Here is an 18,804-nt window from a genome sequence, read left to right on the forward strand (position 1 = left end):
CTGTTTTTACTGATATGTAATGTAAATTATGATGTACACCTGGAAATCCTTTTAATTCATATTTGTGACCTTTTTGTTGGGCACATGATTCTCCATTCTGGTCCTCCAGGATCTCTGCCCTGCATGTTTTAGGTCTTTCCCTTCTGACTTCAGTCAGTGGTTGATCAACAGGCTTCATCCCTGGGATGCAGCATCATGTGCTGCATCCCATCATCTGCAGCACATGATGGGATGCAGAGGAGGTCGTGCAGTTTTTTGAATCAGGTGTTGTTGCAAAAAGACACATCTGAAACATGCAGGGAAGTGTTTCCTGAGGACCAGAACTGAGAAACACTGTAGTACGCAGAAAACAAGCTCGTAAAAGTCAAGAACAGTGATTTAGGGAAAGTTTTAAGCCAGTGGATCCCAAATATTCGCCGTGGTAAGGAACTACAACCCACCCCCCTCAAGTGTTCCCACTGAATACTTGAGCACCTCTAAAAGTGCTTGTATTTGCCTATTTTAATACTTCAAGCACCAAATACATGTTAAAATATGATAATACAGGTAATGGAAGCCATCTTGGTGCTACTGCAGAAGCTACTGTCCACGATCTTCCTTATCTTTGTTCTTGTGGGTTTAGCCAGTCAATGCGAAGGAAATTGAATGCGACTCTTCGACTGGCTGCTTTGCAATCACCAGCCGATAGCGCCAACCAGCTTTGTGTCGAGGTATTTCAGCTTCCAAAGCTGTATTTTCTTCCAAACCTTTAAGATACGCACCACAGGAAATCTCTGCAAATGGGAATTACGTTGCCAAATACTGAACCGTAAATAAGCAGGGGTCCACTGTGTTTCTTTTTAATAGTCACTGCTAAACAATTTATCTGGTTCTGTTATAGGTTGGTGTGTTTTATCCAGACTGAACAAAGCTTGGTTGTGCAAAATTTGTATAACTTTACAGATAATCAATGCGAACAGGAACAAATTAAGAACAATTTTTATGTTTTCTCGTTCAAATTTGCATAATAAATGAGTGATCACCTTTCACATCCACATAAAACTGCACTGCATCATGTGATGTTTTGCAGATGTAAATTCCTGCATGAGACGGCATCGCTGATTGGACCGCCAGCGTTCTGACGGCGCCCTCTGTGAGCAGGTTCTGCCCAGATTCTTCAGACAGATTTACTCCATCTTTAACCCAAGTTACTGCAGCACTGGGGTCTGATATCTCACATCGTAGCTCAATGGGTTCACCAGCTGCAACAGCCTTGTTCCTCTCAGCCTCTTGAAGAGCTTTGATTCTCACTGGCAGAGTTGGGGATGCTTGAGGTAACATCAAGAGAGAGTGTCATCACTATTAATGACTATAACAAAGTATCTTGATATTTAAAATATATCAAGAGCAAAGGTTCAAAGATTAGTCGTGCCAAAAATATTCTGACATTAAAGAAAATTCAAAGATATGTTCATCGATATTAGTCATTGAAACAGAACGGTTCTTTGGTTAGACTTTAGCTAGCCACTTAGAGTTAGGTTTTATAACTGAAATGTTTATTCTTTTCTTTGTTTCTATAATTTTCTCTAAATCACCCAAGCTCAATTTAACTTTAACTACTAAAGTTTTAGTATAGACAAAGTCAGGTGAGTAAATGCAAAGTTTTCAAAATGTCAAAGATTGCAACAAAGCAATCTTGGGCTTACACAATGTCAACATTGTGTCCATCTATTGTTTGCTTAATGCTAACCATTGAAATCACCTTCAACAGCCACCTTATTAGCAGTGACATTGTCACTCCAGTGACTGTCATGTGTTCTTGACAGATAATTCCTCTCTGACTGGGATGTCTTCTTGGTGTCATAAAGGTCTGGAAAGCAAACGGTAGAACTTTCTCCATGGTGGTTTGACTGGTCCATTTGGTCCTCTACGGGCTCCAGGTTCTGATGATGAGTTTGTTGGACAGTTTTGTGCTTATTTGACAGACATAGCAACTCTGGAAGGTTGGATGCAGTCTGTCCGGTGTAATTAAATTCGTCCAACTTGACATATGTATTTGACGTAAGATGTTCAGATTGGAAAACTTCTGCCTCATTATTTGGACACAAACCTGAAGGAAACAAATCCTCTGATAATGCAACTGATGACTGTTTGGCTAGGTTAAGCTCCTCTGGCCGGTGAGTTGATGTCCGTAAACAGTTGTTTGGCCTCAAACAGAGGTCGTTCCCAGACAGCGGGCAATCTAGGAGCTTTTCAGGAAGAGCAGCTGGTATTTGTATGGACCCGGAGTCTCTGTCTGACTGGACAGTAGTTGTCTGTGTGGATTTTGAGCCCTCCTCTGGTGTAACAGTTGAACCTTTTAAGAGCTCAAACCATTCCTCCTGCTGATGAGGACCAGTTTCTAAGGCTGCACAAAACTTGTCAGGTTGGTCTGTTGAAGCCTGTATGGTGTTTGATGCTCTCCCCGTCAAGGTTTTTATAGTCTTATGGAGGCTACCTGGCTTTAGTTGACTGGTTATTTTCTCTTCAAAGTGGTTTATCTGCATTGACGGGACAGGATCCTCCAAGTTAAATTCAGATTGTATTGGCCTAAAGTGGGATTTCGTGGTACTGCAGTGAGATGTGGATCCATATATTGGCTGAGAGGTTGGTGTATACTCAACGTGAACTTCATCTCCCCCATTTCCAGTGAAGGTGCCAGAATTGCATTGTGGGGACGTCTGGGTATCTTGGTCAGAGTAAGCCTCTTCCGCAGACATGTTCCTTTCTTGGTCGGAAGAGAGCCTTGGCGATGTAGCTATAAGCATTGTGGTGTACACAGAGAAAGGTTTTCAGTTGTTGGCGTTCTCATTATTTCTTCTCACAACATATTTTACAGCAGTGGGGGTTAGCATGAAGTTATGGGATAATCCATTGCAAAGACAATCAAGAAGATCGACCAGGATTGGTCTTAAAGTAAACAACATGTCTCCCTTACAATGCCTCCTGTCATGCCATCAATACTAATCCCTTTAAACATAAAAAGGGAATTATTTAGTTCTCTTAGGAAAAGACTTCGTTGTCATTGCAACAGGCAGAGGTTCAGGGCAGCAATGTGAATGACAGGATCTTGAGATGAATAGGACAAAAGATGGACTTTAAGAGTTGCAAGTTGTAAGCAAAGATGACTGTTAAAATGAAGAATGAAGTGACAAACACAACACAGAGATTAGTAGGAAAAGCAGCTACACAAAAAACACGTCTTTGATTAAGAGCCCAAAGTATCAGTAAAATGACCAAACATCAGGGATGAAAATGTGATAAAAGCTGTTTTCTAAAGGAAAAAAGATTTACAGATGGCTCACATGACTGGGCTAACAGTGAAATAACCACTACGGTTAGTGGCATTTATGGGCTGGGTTAACATGGATGACTGATTTTAAAAGCTCAAATCACCTTTGACTTCCACAGAGTTTTGGGCTGATGCATCAGCTACCTCACCAACCTGGTCACGCGAGTGACACTGCTCTGCTGTTCGGACAAAGCCAAAGAGAAAACAATGAGGTGGGTGAAAGCTTCACGCATGTAACTAAATTCTTGAGTCTTAAATGTGCAGAGACACCACCTTTCATGTCCGCTCTTAACGGCACGCCGTCAGACGCGTCACAGCCGAACCCGCCATCATCAGACAAGTGTTGGGACACAAGGGCCAAGATCTGGCTGTGCTCTTCGGTGCCGGGTTCTTTTTTAGGATAAATCTGGGTGCCGTCTTTGTACCAGCAAGCTTTAGCAATGGGATCTGAAATCTCAAATTGCTGAACAATTGGATATTGGTCTTCGGTTGACCTGGTCTTCTCGTCGGGGTCAAGTACATATGTTGGAGGGGACACTACAAACAATCATTAGGGAATAAGTTCAGTGCATACTGTCCTTATTTCTACCTAACGATAGTCTTTCAAAGATGCACACAGAGAATTGGAACTATATATGCATATATATGACATTTGCAAATGAGAAAAATCACCTTTGTTTACTACTATTAATTTGGCCACATCATCTGCTGTTGCACAATAGTATGCTCCAGAGTTTGAAGGATGAGTTGGTTCAATAACAAGGGTCTCCTTGATGTCTCCCGTTTCAAAACCAAATTGTGTGCTTGAATAGGATTGTGAATCTCTCAGCCACGACACCTGGCTTGCAGGGTCTGAGCTTTCACCGACTGGTTCAGTTGGACGGGTTGCTTCGAGTGTCTGCAACCCTCCAACCTCCCGGCGGGGCGGCAATGTTGGAGCTACAGATAGTGATTCAAAATGTAACTGGACTGAAGAAAGGCTGAGCCCTGGAGGAATCTGTCAAATCTCAAACTCAATGAAAAACAGCATTGCTTTTACATACTAAACACAAATCTTCATTCTGTAAGTAGAGATTATTTTACAACACCTTTCGGACACACACCTTTACACACTGCATCACATAAACAGGTACAGAAATGCATAGAAATGTTAGTCATATCTAGAGTCTATGAAGCTTTAGGATTTGCCGTAATAGTGAAACAACTGTAAAAAAAATCACCTTTTTCATCCACAGAGACGTGGACAGTGGCCTCAGTGGTTTGGCAGCAGTATTGCCCTGAGGGCAAGAGCTCAGGGGGTGGGATAACGGGTCCCGGCGGTGAGCCGGTACTTTGTATACCCCAACCCTTTTGCGGGTCGAGCTTTTTACCATCTTTACTCCAGCAGACCGGGACAGTGGAGGCTGCAACCTCACATTCCACCTTCAAAGGGTCGCTCACCTCAAGGGACCCGCCTCTCTCAGCTTCAAAGATAGTAGAGTATGCCACAGGTAGAGCTATCATTGGGAATTCAGGACAACTAAATAAACCCACTTGTCTGTTTGAAAGGTGGAAACACACCTTTCAAACAGACAGCTACTGAGCAGAAGATAAAAAGAGCTTTGGAGACTTTGAGTTGAGAGAAAGCCACAGCAGTTACACAGCAAGTGACAATAAACAGTCGTTAACATTTCTGTTCGGTTGTGCGAATGAAGCAGCCATCAAACCACATAGTTCTTAAGCAGGGATAGTTAGTGGCACCTTGAGAGAGGAGGTGGTGGTTACGATATCAACACTTAAGAAAGGAAGTGAAAAGTCACCTTTGATCTCCACTTGAAACTCCACGGTATCATCGTCAGTGGCGCATCTGTATAAACCAGAGTGGGACACCTCTGCCAACTGAATAACTAAGGTTCTTGTGTTGCCCACTGAATGGATTTCTAATCCAGAGCTGGAAATTAGCTTCATTTCTTCCTTGAACCAGCAAACCTGGGCCTCGGGATCCGACACCACACACTGGAGAACTATAGGGCTGCCAGCTTCGATCAACTTGATCTTCATATCCTCAGGAATAGCTGAGAACTTCATAGGTGGAGCTACAGATATGTTTAAAATTCATGACAACCTTCAGTAAACCTCATGTTAGCCATTTAGAGTATTATTTATAATCTATTCCAGACAGCTTAACTGCTAACAGGCTGAAGGATAAAAATGTTGCTGCACATTCAATGGCAAGAAGAGCAAAACATCAGACAACACACAACAGTATCATAAGAGTTAGTGGCTTTGCTGAAAAGGAGCTTGTTAATGTTTCTCATGTTGAGGAGAAAGAAATCACCTGTGATCTCCACACTGAAGGTGACGGCGTCGCCCTTTGTCTTGCAGCAGTACAAGCCGGAGTGAGCGACTTCTGCTGAATGGACGACCAGTTTCCTCAATAAGCCTTCGGCTTTGACATCGACTCCGGTTTGAGGGTGAAGCTTTGATCCATCTTTGTACCAGTACACTTGGGCAGAGGGATCTGAGAGCTCACACTGTAAAACAAACGGCCCGCCTGCTTGGATGCTTTTGCTCCGTTCAGCATCTGGAATTGCGGAAAACCTCACAGGCGGGGCTGTGGAGATCGAGAGATAATCGGTTAGGTTGTGGAAACTTTAGAAAAGAATATCTTGTTTCTATAAACTTCTTACACAAGATCCCACCCCAATCTCCCTGCCGGAGGGCAAAACACCGCTAGCTAACGATGAGTAGTAGCAAATTAATAATACCTACATCTCCAGGCTTCAATTAATTAATCGGAAAGCAAGTAAACGAATCGTCTTTTTGCCCTCCAGCGTTGTGCGGGTGTTTGTGATTTCCGAAAGTAAACCATAACATGCAAGGCGTCCCTATATTATATAAGAGTACATTAGAAAGAAACAATAGATTATACAAATGACACAAAAATGTTGATTTTAAAAAAGAGATCTCAACAGAAACTACAGCCTCTTACCCTCGACTTCCACGTTGAACCTGATTACATCGTCAATGGCATCACAGCAGTAGACTCCTGAATGCGAGAAGTCTGCAGACTGGATGACAATCCGTCTCATTGTTCCCTCGGACTGAACATGAAGACCTTCCACTGTTTGCAACTCGACGCCGTTCTTGTACCAGTGCACCGGAGCAGCAGGATCAGAGAGCTCACAGTAGAGCACGATGGGGTTGCCAACTTCCACAAACTTGTTTCGATCCATTTCAGACAGAGGTGAAAATTTCACAAGTGGAGCTGTAGATTGTAGGAAAGACATTTCTGTTATTACCAACTGTTTACATGTAAATTAATTCATTTCCTCTTTGTTCTTAGATTGTTCCAGGTCTGAAAGCCTCTAAAACGCTCTTCCTATTGTTGTTCACATAAATCATGGTTTCCACTGGTGCATTCACACCAGTCCTGTTTAGTCCGCTTTAATCAAATTGTAGTTTGTTTGCCTAGAAAGTTTGGTTCGTTTGGAGAGGTGTGAATGCTAATCGAACTCTGATGGCAACCAACAAACCAAACTCTGGTCTGCCTACAAACCTCGGTTTCAGTTCTGCTGAAGTGAACTCTGGTGCGGTTTGAATTCATGAATCAACACCAAACAGACTGAAGACCGCGCCAAAGCAGGGAGTGGACTACAGCGCAGGGCATTCTGGGTAAATATAACCACTAGCCTAGTGTTAGCGGGAGAAATGGTTTATGGTCTTTTGTAAAAGACAAAAGAAGAATCCTACGAGCCCTGAAATCTGATGCCACTTCATTTTTGTTTACATTTCGAAGGAAGTTGCTCTCAGTGTCTTCAGAGGTTTTTGTGTCATTCTTGGTGCAGCGCCCCCACAGGCCAGGAGGGGAACAGGTTGGTTTGACTCAGAGAAATATATCCCGTCCCTTGAATCTCACTCTTTGACTTTACTGTCACTTAAATTTAACCTTATTTGTATTTTCCCAAATACCCATCATGCCTGTTCTTTCAATCATTCCTTAACTACCATTTCCAGGTTATCTTTAGGCACCTATGGAGTCTAGCATGGTCTTAAATGCTATAAAGTTATAAAATAAACTATGCATACCTTGAATGTACAGAGCTGCAGAATCTCGGATGCCGTAGGCAATGAATGTAATCTCCGCTCCGTTGTCTGCGTCGCGTACTCCTCGGATACGAAGAGACTGGTGTGTCCTTGACCGGCGGAGGGAATAACGCTCATCGTCTTGAAGCTGAGTACCATTTAAGAACCAGGTACCAATCACCGAAGCAGAAAGTTCGATGGTGAAAAGAGCATCTTGTCCCTCTGGCACCAAGGCGTCCTGTAGAGGAGCTTGAATCCTGGCGACAGGAACTACAAACAAAAATGACTTTATTAAAACACTTTTTAACAATCAGTGATAAAAGGGTTGGTTATTGTAGCTGGATTACCTAAATGAACAGTTCTGGGGAACTCAACGTTGTTGCTTTTTCCGTACTTATTTACACTACAAATGCGAAAGCGATAATCTGCTTCACATGGGACACTGTCACCCAGGATCTCCACTGAGGTTGCAGAGTCAGTGGTCAGGCACTGCAGCCACTCCTGCGAACCGGTGCCTACTTCCTGTCGCTCAAGCACATAACCAGACGGAGGGTTCTTCCGTGAATCTGGGGCAGGAACCCACGAGAGGAGAGCGGCGTTCGCACGCTCCGTGTTGATCTGAACTCCTACTGGACAACTTGGAGGACAATGTCGGGCCGCTAGAAACAAAACAGTGAGGTTTTATAAACCTTAAAGCTGTAAATGTTGGGCTTTTCAGAGCTCAGTGCGGTAAGAACTGGAACAAACCTTTCACCCTTAACTGAGATGAAGTCTTGGACCGGCCAACGAGGAAGGTCACAAGGCCAGAGTCTTGGGGCATCGTGTTGACAAAAACCAGGATGTGAGTTCGACCAAAGGACTTCAGGATGGTCTGATGCGTTTCGCGCAGCTCGATGCCATCTTTGTACCAATGTATGTCCATCTCTTCTTTCTCCACTTCAACACAAAAGGCGGCATTTTCACCTTCCAAGACATCCACTTTCCTTGGAAGCTTTCGCAAAATTGTACCTGGAAGAAAATAAGTTTTATCAAACAACCAACCATGTAGGATTGAGGAAGGGACACGAAGGTATCCCTCTCCAGAGACTCCTTGGCATTCCCACAGAAGAGCAAAACATTTCAGATAATAAATATTCCAGGTGTTGCTTTCTAGTCTGATTTCTTTGGATTTATGTAAATCTGCTTTGGTGGCATAAACAACTGAACTGTAAATCTTCTGTGGAGCTTAAAACTAATTAGATTCTGGAATATTCTACTAAAGATTTGGGTGCCAAAAGGTGAAGGCGTTGGCATCTCCAAAACAGTCTTCTAAACCAGGTTTCATTGTGATTTACAGACATTATACCTGTCTTATGGGATTCATCTGTTGGAAATTACTTCACAAACTGTGAAGCTACAGCTATAGATTTTTTTTTTACCTTACTACCAGTAGAGAGCTCTGTACTCTACTGGAATGCCATCTGTTGATAACAGAGCCACTTGGTTTCATAAGTACCTTGGAAAACCATTTTTACGTGAAGGGGAGCCATTATGCTTCAGCCAGGATTAGTCTATGGGCTACAAAACATGGTTGGCAGTTTGTTTCTGCAGAAAATCTTTCTCAGATGATGATATTTCACCAGTTCTGTCCATTTTAGGTCCTTTCAGAATGAGCTGTTTTTTGGGCTTCTGTCACTTTTATGCGTCTCAACATTTACTCTTGCATTTTATAAATAAAAAAATTATTTCAAATAGATGCGTAATTGTACAACCGCACACCTTTCCAGCAGCCATTGTACGACGGTAAAACCAGATGACTAGCTCTGCTTGGGCTCTGGGTGAGGGCTAGTGCCTGCTCATATGTCATGTTAAATTTGGGAAGTTTGTCAAATGGCTTGTTTTCCAGGCAACACAAAACAAATAACTTGCTGCCAGAAAACAGCTGGATGTTTTTTAAAGCACTTGGATCATTTCTGTATGCATCATAACTCCACTTTGACATAAAGAGATAATAACTTTATGTCCACTGAACGCTTGAGAAAAAGCTGTTCAGCTACGCAAATCCTGTAATTGCCAAGATGAGATATTGTATCATGCAGAGTGTAAACAACACTACATTTCTATATGATGTAAGTAATTTAAAATGAATAAATGAAATGTAATTACCTTTTACAGCTACCTCGGCGATGCTTCTGCCCCCATCAGGCATCTCACAGAGGTAAATCCCATCGTCATCAACGCCAATGTCCCGAATCGTCAGCCTCCGTTTTGTTCCCCACTCCTCCATTCCATATTTGGCCCCCGGCTGCAGCCGTCTGTCCTCCAGATACCACGTGATGGGAACTGAATCTTCTGGAACTTCGCACTCCAGAACAGCTAAATCCCGTTCCCAAACTTCAAGATCATAGAGAGGCTGCTTAAACCGGACCGGTGGCTCTGCAGTCAAAGGTCATAAATGGATATTAGTAGTTATAGTTACAAATGTATGCAAGATAAAATATATTATACAGTTTAGAGAATGACAACAGTAAGTCTTAATACAGTTTCAACTGCCGCGCCTGCTCTGGTAGTGATTGATAGGCCATCAATAGTTGATCGGCAGTGCCAGCCGACCAACTCTTGGTGACCATCAGGACTGACATGCAGGTCTGTTGCTATAAGTCAATTAATCGCATCATTAATTGAAGCGATCTCAGTAATTTCCATGATTTATCATTTTATTTTTCTCTCTCTTTCTGCCAGAAACTGGATGATGAAGTCTTCAGTCTGGTGTTTTGGTATCAACTTTCTGTGAAGGATAAATGTTTTTACAGAGACTTTATAATTATTTCTATTTGTGTTTCTCTTGCTTTGTTCATTTATTTGATTTTAAATGCCTTCCAGTGAGAGTGCTGAATATTTGTTATAATTTAAAGTTTATTGATCTTTGAGAATGTGATTGCATCATGATACCATCATGTCATCCAAAAATGGTCTCAAAACAACAACAACAACTTCTGGGACAATTTATCATCCAGCAAAATTTGTCGGAGTGACACGCCTGCTAAAATCTCTGCAGACCCCACAAACAAATCTCTGGACACAAACCACTTTTTTCTCCTGTCAGATGTATTTTCATGACAGATATTATTGTTTTATTGTCCAGCCTACCAACAGAAGCCTGATGCTAATTGTGTTGCAACCAGTAAACTTCAGCTCAATAAAGCTACAAGTATCAGCTAATGTAAGTTTGATGAGATAAAATGAAATTTTTATGCTGACTAATGTGCCTGGTAATGCGACTAGTTGTCCCTGGTTAGCCTCAGACATGGCAGCTGGCAATGAACAGCGATTTACGTCCAAATTTAACCATTCCTGTTGGATGCCAAAGTGTTTCAATCAAGTCACTTGGACGTTTCTGTGTCAGGATGCCAGGTTGTTGCATCATGTGACCCCTCCACTCGTATAAACCCAAAATAAAACCCCAATCAAACTCCATGGAGTGCTGGTCATGCTGTGTGACAGCTCCATGAGGGATCCCCTGTGTCTGCTGACCTTCACTCTGTGTTTTGCCTGACTGTCACTCCAGCAAATGTCTCTGACACATTGCAGCAGCAACGCCACCTCTCAGGCGCTTTACTGCCTGTTCTGGATGTTTCAGCTCCTCGCAAAATAAATCATTTACATATCCATCGCTGGTCTGCGCAGCTAAAGAAAATTGTTACATTATCACCGGACACTTAGTGCTTCGCTGTTCTCGTCAGAGTGTACTCAGGATAATTTGACCCACAGCTATGTTCTTGTAGTGACACTATAAATTCAAATATGTTTTACGACAGATTCCAGTTAAGCAAACGAGAAATCAAAAGACAAGGAACTTATTTTGTTGAGGAATGGGAGGGTTGTAAACACTCAGAGGTGTTAGATAGGGAATAAAGTGCTTGCAACCGACACCAGGAGACGGTACCAGACAGTTGTAAACAACAGAATGTGGGCTTTATTTAGCCATCTGTGTGCAAAGCTCTTTGTTGCCTTATCATGGACGCTTTGCCTTACGGATATTTTGTTAAAACCAGTTGCAAATATATTTAGTTGCCTTTCATATTCTAACTAGCTGCAAGTACAAACAAAGAGTCTGGTCTCAAATGTTATATTTACTATGTCAAACTGATACTGTGGTGACCTTAGTTTAGAGTTTCTCGGGCGATGTGAGAAACATAATACCCACTCTAAAAGACTCCCTCACATGGACCAATCCATAGCCATTCAGCAAGCCAGTAAGTTTGCAGACTTTATGATAATATGACTGAACGTGGCGTGTTTATATTAATTAAGTTTTAAAGGCAGTAATGGAATAATTTCATTTTAGTACCTGTTTTTCTGTGAAGTACATCGTCAACAAGCTTTGGTCAGAGGTCTTAAATCCTCGTTTTTCCTTCTCTCCTTGGCTTTATCCCAGTAAATGACCTCAGTGTACCCTTATATCCTACTTACATCATCCCAGAATCAAATGGACAGAAATCTGAGATGCATCACGCCCCACTCAGCCCCATTCCTTGCTGCAGAAGACATCCCTGGCTGTCCCGCTCTTAATCCACAATGCAAAGGAAATCTCTGAAAAAAGCATTGACCTACCCTTGACGGCGAGATGCACAGCACTGAGGGTTTGCCCTGCGGTGTTTGATGCAGCACAGACGTAAACTCCATTGTCCTTTTGCTTGCAGTACAGAACTTTGAGCGTGAAGTATCCTTCTCTGTCTTCATATAACAAGTATCGCCTTCCGGACAGGATGAGTCTACCATCCTTCCTCCAGATTATTTCTGGTTTGGGTTTTCCAGTCACAAAGCAGCGGAATTTGGCATGTTTGCCCTCAGTCACAGCAAACATTTTCACTTTTGTGGACTTTGTCATGGCGTCATCCTTTAGTCGGGTTGGCACTTGTCTGCCAGTCCTTTGTTTTCCCTGATGAACTTTCCAGTGGCCGTTAGTGTAGCCGTTACGGTTTCCTTCCTCTTCGTGTCCAGGGCCGGCATCAACGAGCAACACGGCTCCTGCTAACGCCTCCCCGAACTCATTCCGAGCTTTGCATGTGTACACCCCACCGTCCGGAGCGCGAGTCTTAAAGATCTTGAGCTGAAACCATCCTCCATCCTGGTAGCCCACGCTGAAATGCGTGCTCTCAAATATTTCGTTGAGTTTTCTACCGTCCTTTTCCCAGACGACTTCCGGTCGCGGGTTTCCCCAAAGCTTGCAGGAGAAGACGGCATCTTCCCCACGGCCGACACGCGTGGAAAGAGGCTTGATGAGGAACCGTGGCTTGTTTTCCTCTCTGAGCTCCATCTCTTGTGCCTCGCCTTCTACCTTTAGCGTGGCAGCTGCGTACGTTTCCCCAATGCTGTTCTTAGCTTTGCAAATGTATTGCCCACTGTCCTCAATAGTAACAGCTGTAATAATAAGGTTGTAAACATTGCCATCTTCAAAGACCCTATATCGTCCTTGGGGGTCAATCTTTTCGTTGTTTCGCTCCCAGATAACAGCAGGTCGTGGATCACCGCCAATCTGACACTTAAGAACTGCATCAGTCCCACTTTGGACCACTACAGGTCTTGGGTAGGCTAGGAAACGTGGTGCGCCACCAAAGACATCCATTTCTTCTCTGACAGCGTCCCTCAAGTCGTTCAGGAGAGCTGTGACTTTTCAGTGGACCGAGTCCATCCAAGTTCTGCTCGATACGTTTCTAAAGAAAAAAAACATTAGATTACTTTAACCAAAAATAGATCTTTGGCATTATTATTGATATAAATCTCAAATCCTGGCAGTGGCAGATCCATGGCTTTTGTATAAGATTGAATGCAGAATATGAATAATTTTATTTTGAACAAATAAATTGCAAGAATTTTTAAAAACTCTTGAAAAAAACAAGAATACAGCCGCCCTGATTTGGTGTCATATGCCATGTTTCAGTGACAGTTTTGGCACACTATGGCCACCTAGTGGCAGCTTGAGTGTCAGCTAGCACCAGCTAGCACCAGCTGCCACTCAAGGAGTGAAAGGTGCCACACAAGTCGTTGCACATGGACGTTGTGGTGCCTGGTAAAAAAGCTGTGTTATATGTCACAAAAAGTTGTGGCACCTGTCACAAAAACGGTAGTATTTGTCCCAAAAGCCGTGTCATACGTCACTGCCGTGATTTGAGCTCAGCCTGCTGGGGAATTGGTTGAAGAAATTTCAAAAGCTGCAAACGATAAAAAAATATGTAGCAGGAATATTTATGGACGTAAAACATTTGATATCATAGATCACCGAATATTTTTCCCAAAATTGGAAGATTATGGCATCAGAGGAGTTGGACTGAACTGGGTAAGGAGTCGCTTAAAGAAAAAATCAACAGTTTCTACAAATGGGTGAACACAAAATCAGCTATAATATGGAAATAAGTTGTGGTGTTCCCCAAGGGTAGGGTTTAGGTCCCAAACTGCTCATATTACACATAAATTACATAAAGTCTGAAAAATACTGAAACTGCTAGAACTGGCTGCTGTGTATATAATGAGTTTTGGTTGTTCTGTTAAAGATGAATGCATTCTCTGACATTTTATGTAAAGAAGCTCCAATACCAGAATATTAAAACCTGAAAACATGAGTTCAGTATTTCATGAGATAATGTTATCCAAGGGGAAATGAGTTAAAATGCCAAGAGCACCTTCTGTCATCTCGACGGTTCCCTTCGCTCTCTCTAACTGCATGTGTTTCAGCACAAACGGATGGCATGAATATTAGGGTTAATTGAATTAGATCTCTCTGCGTGGGAGAAAAACACAGCCCAGCAGTCGGAGGAGGAACGGCCCAGGCCCGCTTGCAAAAGCAGCCACAACACACAGCCAGTACAGCTGGTGCTGTATTTCAGTGGGAAAGCTCTTAATATAGCGAGCGCTAAATAAAGACCTGTGAGGGAGTGTGTGTCGGGTGTCACAAAGACAGCCAGAAACATGCGGGCTCACACAGAAGCTAAATCCCAGAACGAATACCTAAAAGTTTTTACCAGAACAATAAGTTGTGGTTCCTGTCCCACAGGACAGAACTGGGGACCCAATCTTTGGGTCAAGATATCCACTCCAGAATATCTAAGTGGATAAAATTAGTCTCCAATAATGAGCGATAGGCACACGTCGCTAATCTGCTAATGTGCTAATAGCACAGCTAATATTTTGTTTAGTGCTTTTGCTAACTTTGAAAAAATGTAGCACAGTTAGCTTCTCCTAAACCGTAAAGCGCAAATTTACTTAGCTGCTTTGTACATTTTCAGTTGAATAAAGTTTCACGTGTGTTAAAGTTACGAAACTGTCAAGTAGTTCACTGTTTATGTTCATGCTCTTATTTTGAAGTGGTCAGGACTGTTTCCTCTCCTCATGTTCTCTATTTTTTATGTCAAAGCTAAGTTGGTGCTCGAGATTTGTAGTCTGTAAAGGGCAGATGTGATCTGAATGGCAGTTAGCGCCTTAGCATTAGCTTCCACAAACTACCGTGTTGGTGTAGCGCTTTAGCATTAGCAGAGCTAAAGTTTGTGATTTGTGCTGTAGGGTTAGCACAGTTAACGTTTTAGCTAGTGGTCCTCACCACTGGTCACTTCCAATCAGGATGTTGGTGAAATTATGAGGCGACTTTAAGCCGACATCTGCAGGGGAATAAATAATTTGTTGTTTCCTGAACTCTGTAATGCTAACGCTAACCCTTAGCATTACAGTTTAATTTCTTCTCTTTTTTTCCCCCCCCAATAACTTTATTTCAAGCAAGAAACTTACAGGAACAAAATAAAAAACTGTAAACATGAACACAATATCTAAGAGTTTTATAGAACATTTAAATTATAATGTCAAAATTAAACTGGTGCTTGACAGTTGTAGTATTTTTAGAGTAGGTATAATTTGAGTTGAAGTTAGCGCTTTAGCATTAGCAGAACTAATGTTGATGATTATTGCTTTAGGGCTAGCACAGCTAAATTTTTAGATGGCCACTCGTTCTGTTGAAAGGTAGTTTTCCTTTCCACTGTCACCACATGCAAGCCCAGAATGAGGAATTGCTACAAAGTTGACAAAACAATGCAATTACTGTTGCTAGATGTCTGTAGGCAGGATTGTTGATTGTGATTATAGATTTTATTGTAATATTTAATAACAATAACTTAGCTATAGCAATCGGTTGTTGGGTTACTTTCATATGTTTAACTTTTATATGAGTATTTTGAAAATTGGTAAGTGAAATATTTCTAAATTACATCATCAAGACCTTCTGAAATCTGAAGTCTTACTGTTATTCCAGACCATTCAGGGCGAGTAATTAGCTGCTTTGCTCTCGGATGGATGGCAACGTTTCAAGTTCTGGCTCCATCCTGAGTACGCACACTCTGCAGTGCCAGAAAACATCCCGTACTACGACACTGCATGCTCACATGAACGCCTCCAAACATGTCGAAATAATGACCTCCCCCTGCTCTTCTCCTGATTTAGACTCTAATGCTGGTTTTAAAATGTAAAACTAGCTGTAAACATAATGAACACGGAATCAACTGCTGATCAATAAGATGATAATTTCAATGGGAGGGATTGTTTTTTAATCATTTTTGGAAATATTTAGTCTAGATGACTCAGGATAAAGTGACCGTGAGAGATATTTCTTTCCCACAGTTAGGATGTTGCAGTTTAAGTGTATTTAATATTCCCTGTGGAAACTTAAAGAGATGAGATTAACCCCTGTGTTTACTTATCTTATTTAATTGGAATGACCTTTGCCCTCTCCTGCCTACCTCGCTTCAGTCGCCGGGAACGGCCATCAACACGCATTCCGAGCCTGCCGCCGTGGTCCGAGTCAGGGCAGCGTGTCCTGAGGGCCGAGCCGTGTCCCAAGTCCACTTTAAATTCACACACATGACACAACGCGGTCACATCCTCAGCTTTCTGTCCGGCAGCAGGAGCTGAAAGCTGCAAAACGAACCCAAAAAGCAGCGAGTTCAGAGCAGCGCTTCAGTTCCTGTGTACGTTCTGGCAGCTGTCATTGTTCGTGGAGTGCTGCTAAATGCTTTTGCAGCTGCTGCAGCCCCCTAAAAATACTGGATGCCTTGATGACAGCAGAGCGGATCAGTCAGGCACTTCCACTCAGTTGCCAGCAGGGGCTAAAGATAGCTTAAGTAGCATTTCCAGCCAACCTGGCCCAATGTGAAAAAGTAATCCGGTAAACTCAAGAAATCACTTTAAGAAAGCCTGACTGGCAGGTAAATAAATTGCAGTTAATTATTTTATCTATTTATTTGAAGTAAAAACAGAAAAATTATAAGACCAAGTCATGCGGCTCTAACTCACAACATTCAATCATTTAAAGCTGCAGTTGGTAACTTTTATTAAGCGTTTTTACAGATTTGTTGAACTGTCACCATGTAGTTAGAGTATAAAAAAGACAGATAATCTGTAAAAAATAAAAATAAATATATATATATATAAAATAATAAAAAATTCCCTTCTCACCCTTCGCGGGTGGTCTCTTTCATCCTCTGAGCTCGGGTCCTCTACCAGAGGCCTGGGAGCTTCAGGTTCTCCTCCAGTATCTTGGCTGTGCCTAGAACTGCACATTTCTGGACTGAGATGTCTGATGTTGTTCCTGGGATCTGTTTGAGCCACTGCTCCAGTTTGGGGGTGACTGCCCCGAGGGCCCCGATGACCACAGGCACCACTGTGGTCTTCACCTTCCAGGCCTTCTCCAGTTCCTCTCTGAGGCCCTGGTATTTCTCCAGTTTCTCATGCTCCTTTTTCCTGATGTTGTAGTCACTTGGTATTGCTACATCCACCACAACGGCTTTCCTCTGCTCTTTATCCACCACCACAATGTCCGGTTGGTTCGCCATATATATATATATATATATATATATATATATATATATATATATATATATATATATATAAAAAAAAAAAATTCCCCTCTCACCCTCTGTGGGTGGTCTCTCTTTCATCCTCTGAGCTCGGGTCCTCTACCAGAGGCCTGGGAGCTTGAGGGTTCTGCGCAGTATCTTGGCTATATATATATATATATATATATATATATATATATATATATATATATATATATATATATATATATATATATATATATATATATGTTAGCTGCTTTGCTCTCGGATGGATGTTATATATATATATATATATATATATATATATATATATATATATATATATATATATATATATATATCGTCTCCCCTCATTCCTGAGCTGCTATAGCTGTCTGAAGAAATGCACCAAAAACAACCAATCAGAGCCAGGAGGCGGAGCTTAGCGCTGTCAATCAGCAGAGGACAAAACTTACTGAAAACCCATTTATCTGCCGAGAAGCTGATGCAGAACTGCTTGATGCAGATCTGCATCCCAGAACTGCATCAGAACAGAACGACCTAAAGGCCTAAAATCTCAACAAACCAAAATTAAATTTTCAGTTTTTTCCTCCTGATAAATAGAAATACAAATACTGGATCAGAGGTTATTAATTTACACTCCTCTATGATTTTATTTTGAAAGTTTTCAGGTTTTTTTCTGCTTCTGTCCTCAGACAAACCAAATAAAATCACTTTCATACCTAATTACACCAACAGTCCCAAACCAATCTGTCCAGGGTCAGCAGGGAGTCTCAGCCTGTCTGTGGTTCTGCTGGATAAATCAATATTATTGATTAATTGGCTGCTTCTGCAGGAAAACCGATCAGATATAACAAACATGTAGAAAGAAAGCAGAAAATCTTGTTTAGACGGAGAATCAAATTAAATCTCTGTAGAAAGGAGAGCAACTCCGCCCTCTGCTGGCCATCTTCTGTAAGTGCAACATCCCATTTAAAATTGTTCTGATTTATGAATTTAATACAATTATAAATACTAAAACTACCAAATCTAACATGAAAACCTGTGTTAAACAAATATATATATTTATTATTCTTGGTATAATGAGTTAGAATACGTACAACAGTAAAAGCTCCCAAACTAAATAAAATACAGAAATATTAACATTATGTGTACTTATGATAATTATTACATTTTGTTTTTGTTCCAGCCTGTTGCTCTGCCCAGGATGAATCCAACCCAACAGAATAATTAATGACAGTATTGCTACTATATCCAAATATATACTATTTTTAATAACGTTTTGCTATAATTATCCTTAATTATTATTATTTTTAGTCAGAGTAGTGTTAGTAGTACTTTTTCCTATTTGTGATTAATATTATTTTTAACAACGTTATTATAATTTAGAACTACATTTATTACTTTTTTGTTATTAATTTAAGTAATAATCTATATTAATGTATAAATCATATAAATTTATAATTTCTTGTTGATATTTTGTGGTAGCAGTGGTAAAAGTAGTATTTATTTTTTTACATTTTAATACCGGAAAAAAAAAAAAATCATTGTTGTATAAATAAAACATTATTT

General features: G+C 41.4%; 1 protein-coding gene across 1 annotated transcript in view; it reads right to left on the minus strand.

Moving 5' to 3' along the window:
• Positions 1 to 16,492, minus strand: part of LOC106906652 (obscurin-like) — a 44,903-nt gene extending 28,411 nt beyond the window's left edge. The window contains exons 1-15 of the mRNA XM_088003199.1: positions 16,138 to 16,492; positions 11,969 to 13,071; positions 9,521 to 9,790; positions 8,123 to 8,383; positions 7,723 to 8,034; positions 7,379 to 7,645; positions 6,282 to 6,557; positions 5,628 to 5,903; positions 5,110 to 5,385; positions 4,531 to 4,806; positions 3,983 to 4,249; positions 3,584 to 3,847; positions 3,415 to 3,489; positions 1,742 to 2,776; positions 1,023 to 1,307 (exon numbers count right to left, since the gene is read on the minus strand). Of these exons, the coding sequence (XP_087859325.1) occupies positions 1,023 to 1,307; positions 1,742 to 2,776; positions 3,415 to 3,489; positions 3,584 to 3,847; positions 3,983 to 4,249; positions 4,531 to 4,806; positions 5,110 to 5,385; positions 5,628 to 5,903; positions 6,282 to 6,557; positions 7,379 to 7,645; positions 7,723 to 8,034; positions 8,123 to 8,383; positions 9,521 to 9,790; positions 11,969 to 12,983 (5,155 nt within the window). The 5' untranslated portion in view covers positions 12,984 to 13,071; positions 16,138 to 16,492. The remainder of the gene's footprint in view (positions 1 to 1,022; positions 1,308 to 1,741; positions 2,777 to 3,414; positions 3,490 to 3,583; positions 3,848 to 3,982; positions 4,250 to 4,530; positions 4,807 to 5,109; positions 5,386 to 5,627; positions 5,904 to 6,281; positions 6,558 to 7,378; positions 7,646 to 7,722; positions 8,035 to 8,122; positions 8,384 to 9,520; positions 9,791 to 11,968; positions 13,072 to 16,137) is intronic.
• Positions 16,493 to 18,804: the final 2,312 nt, after the last annotated feature.

The sequence above is a fragment of the Poecilia mexicana genome, unplaced genomic scaffold, assembly GCF_051168715.1.
Source record: "Poecilia mexicana isolate PSO_F unplaced genomic scaffold, ASM5116871v1 scaffold_2, whole genome shotgun sequence".
Lineage (NCBI taxonomy): Eukaryota > Metazoa > Chordata > Actinopteri > Cyprinodontiformes > Poeciliidae > Poecilia > Poecilia mexicana.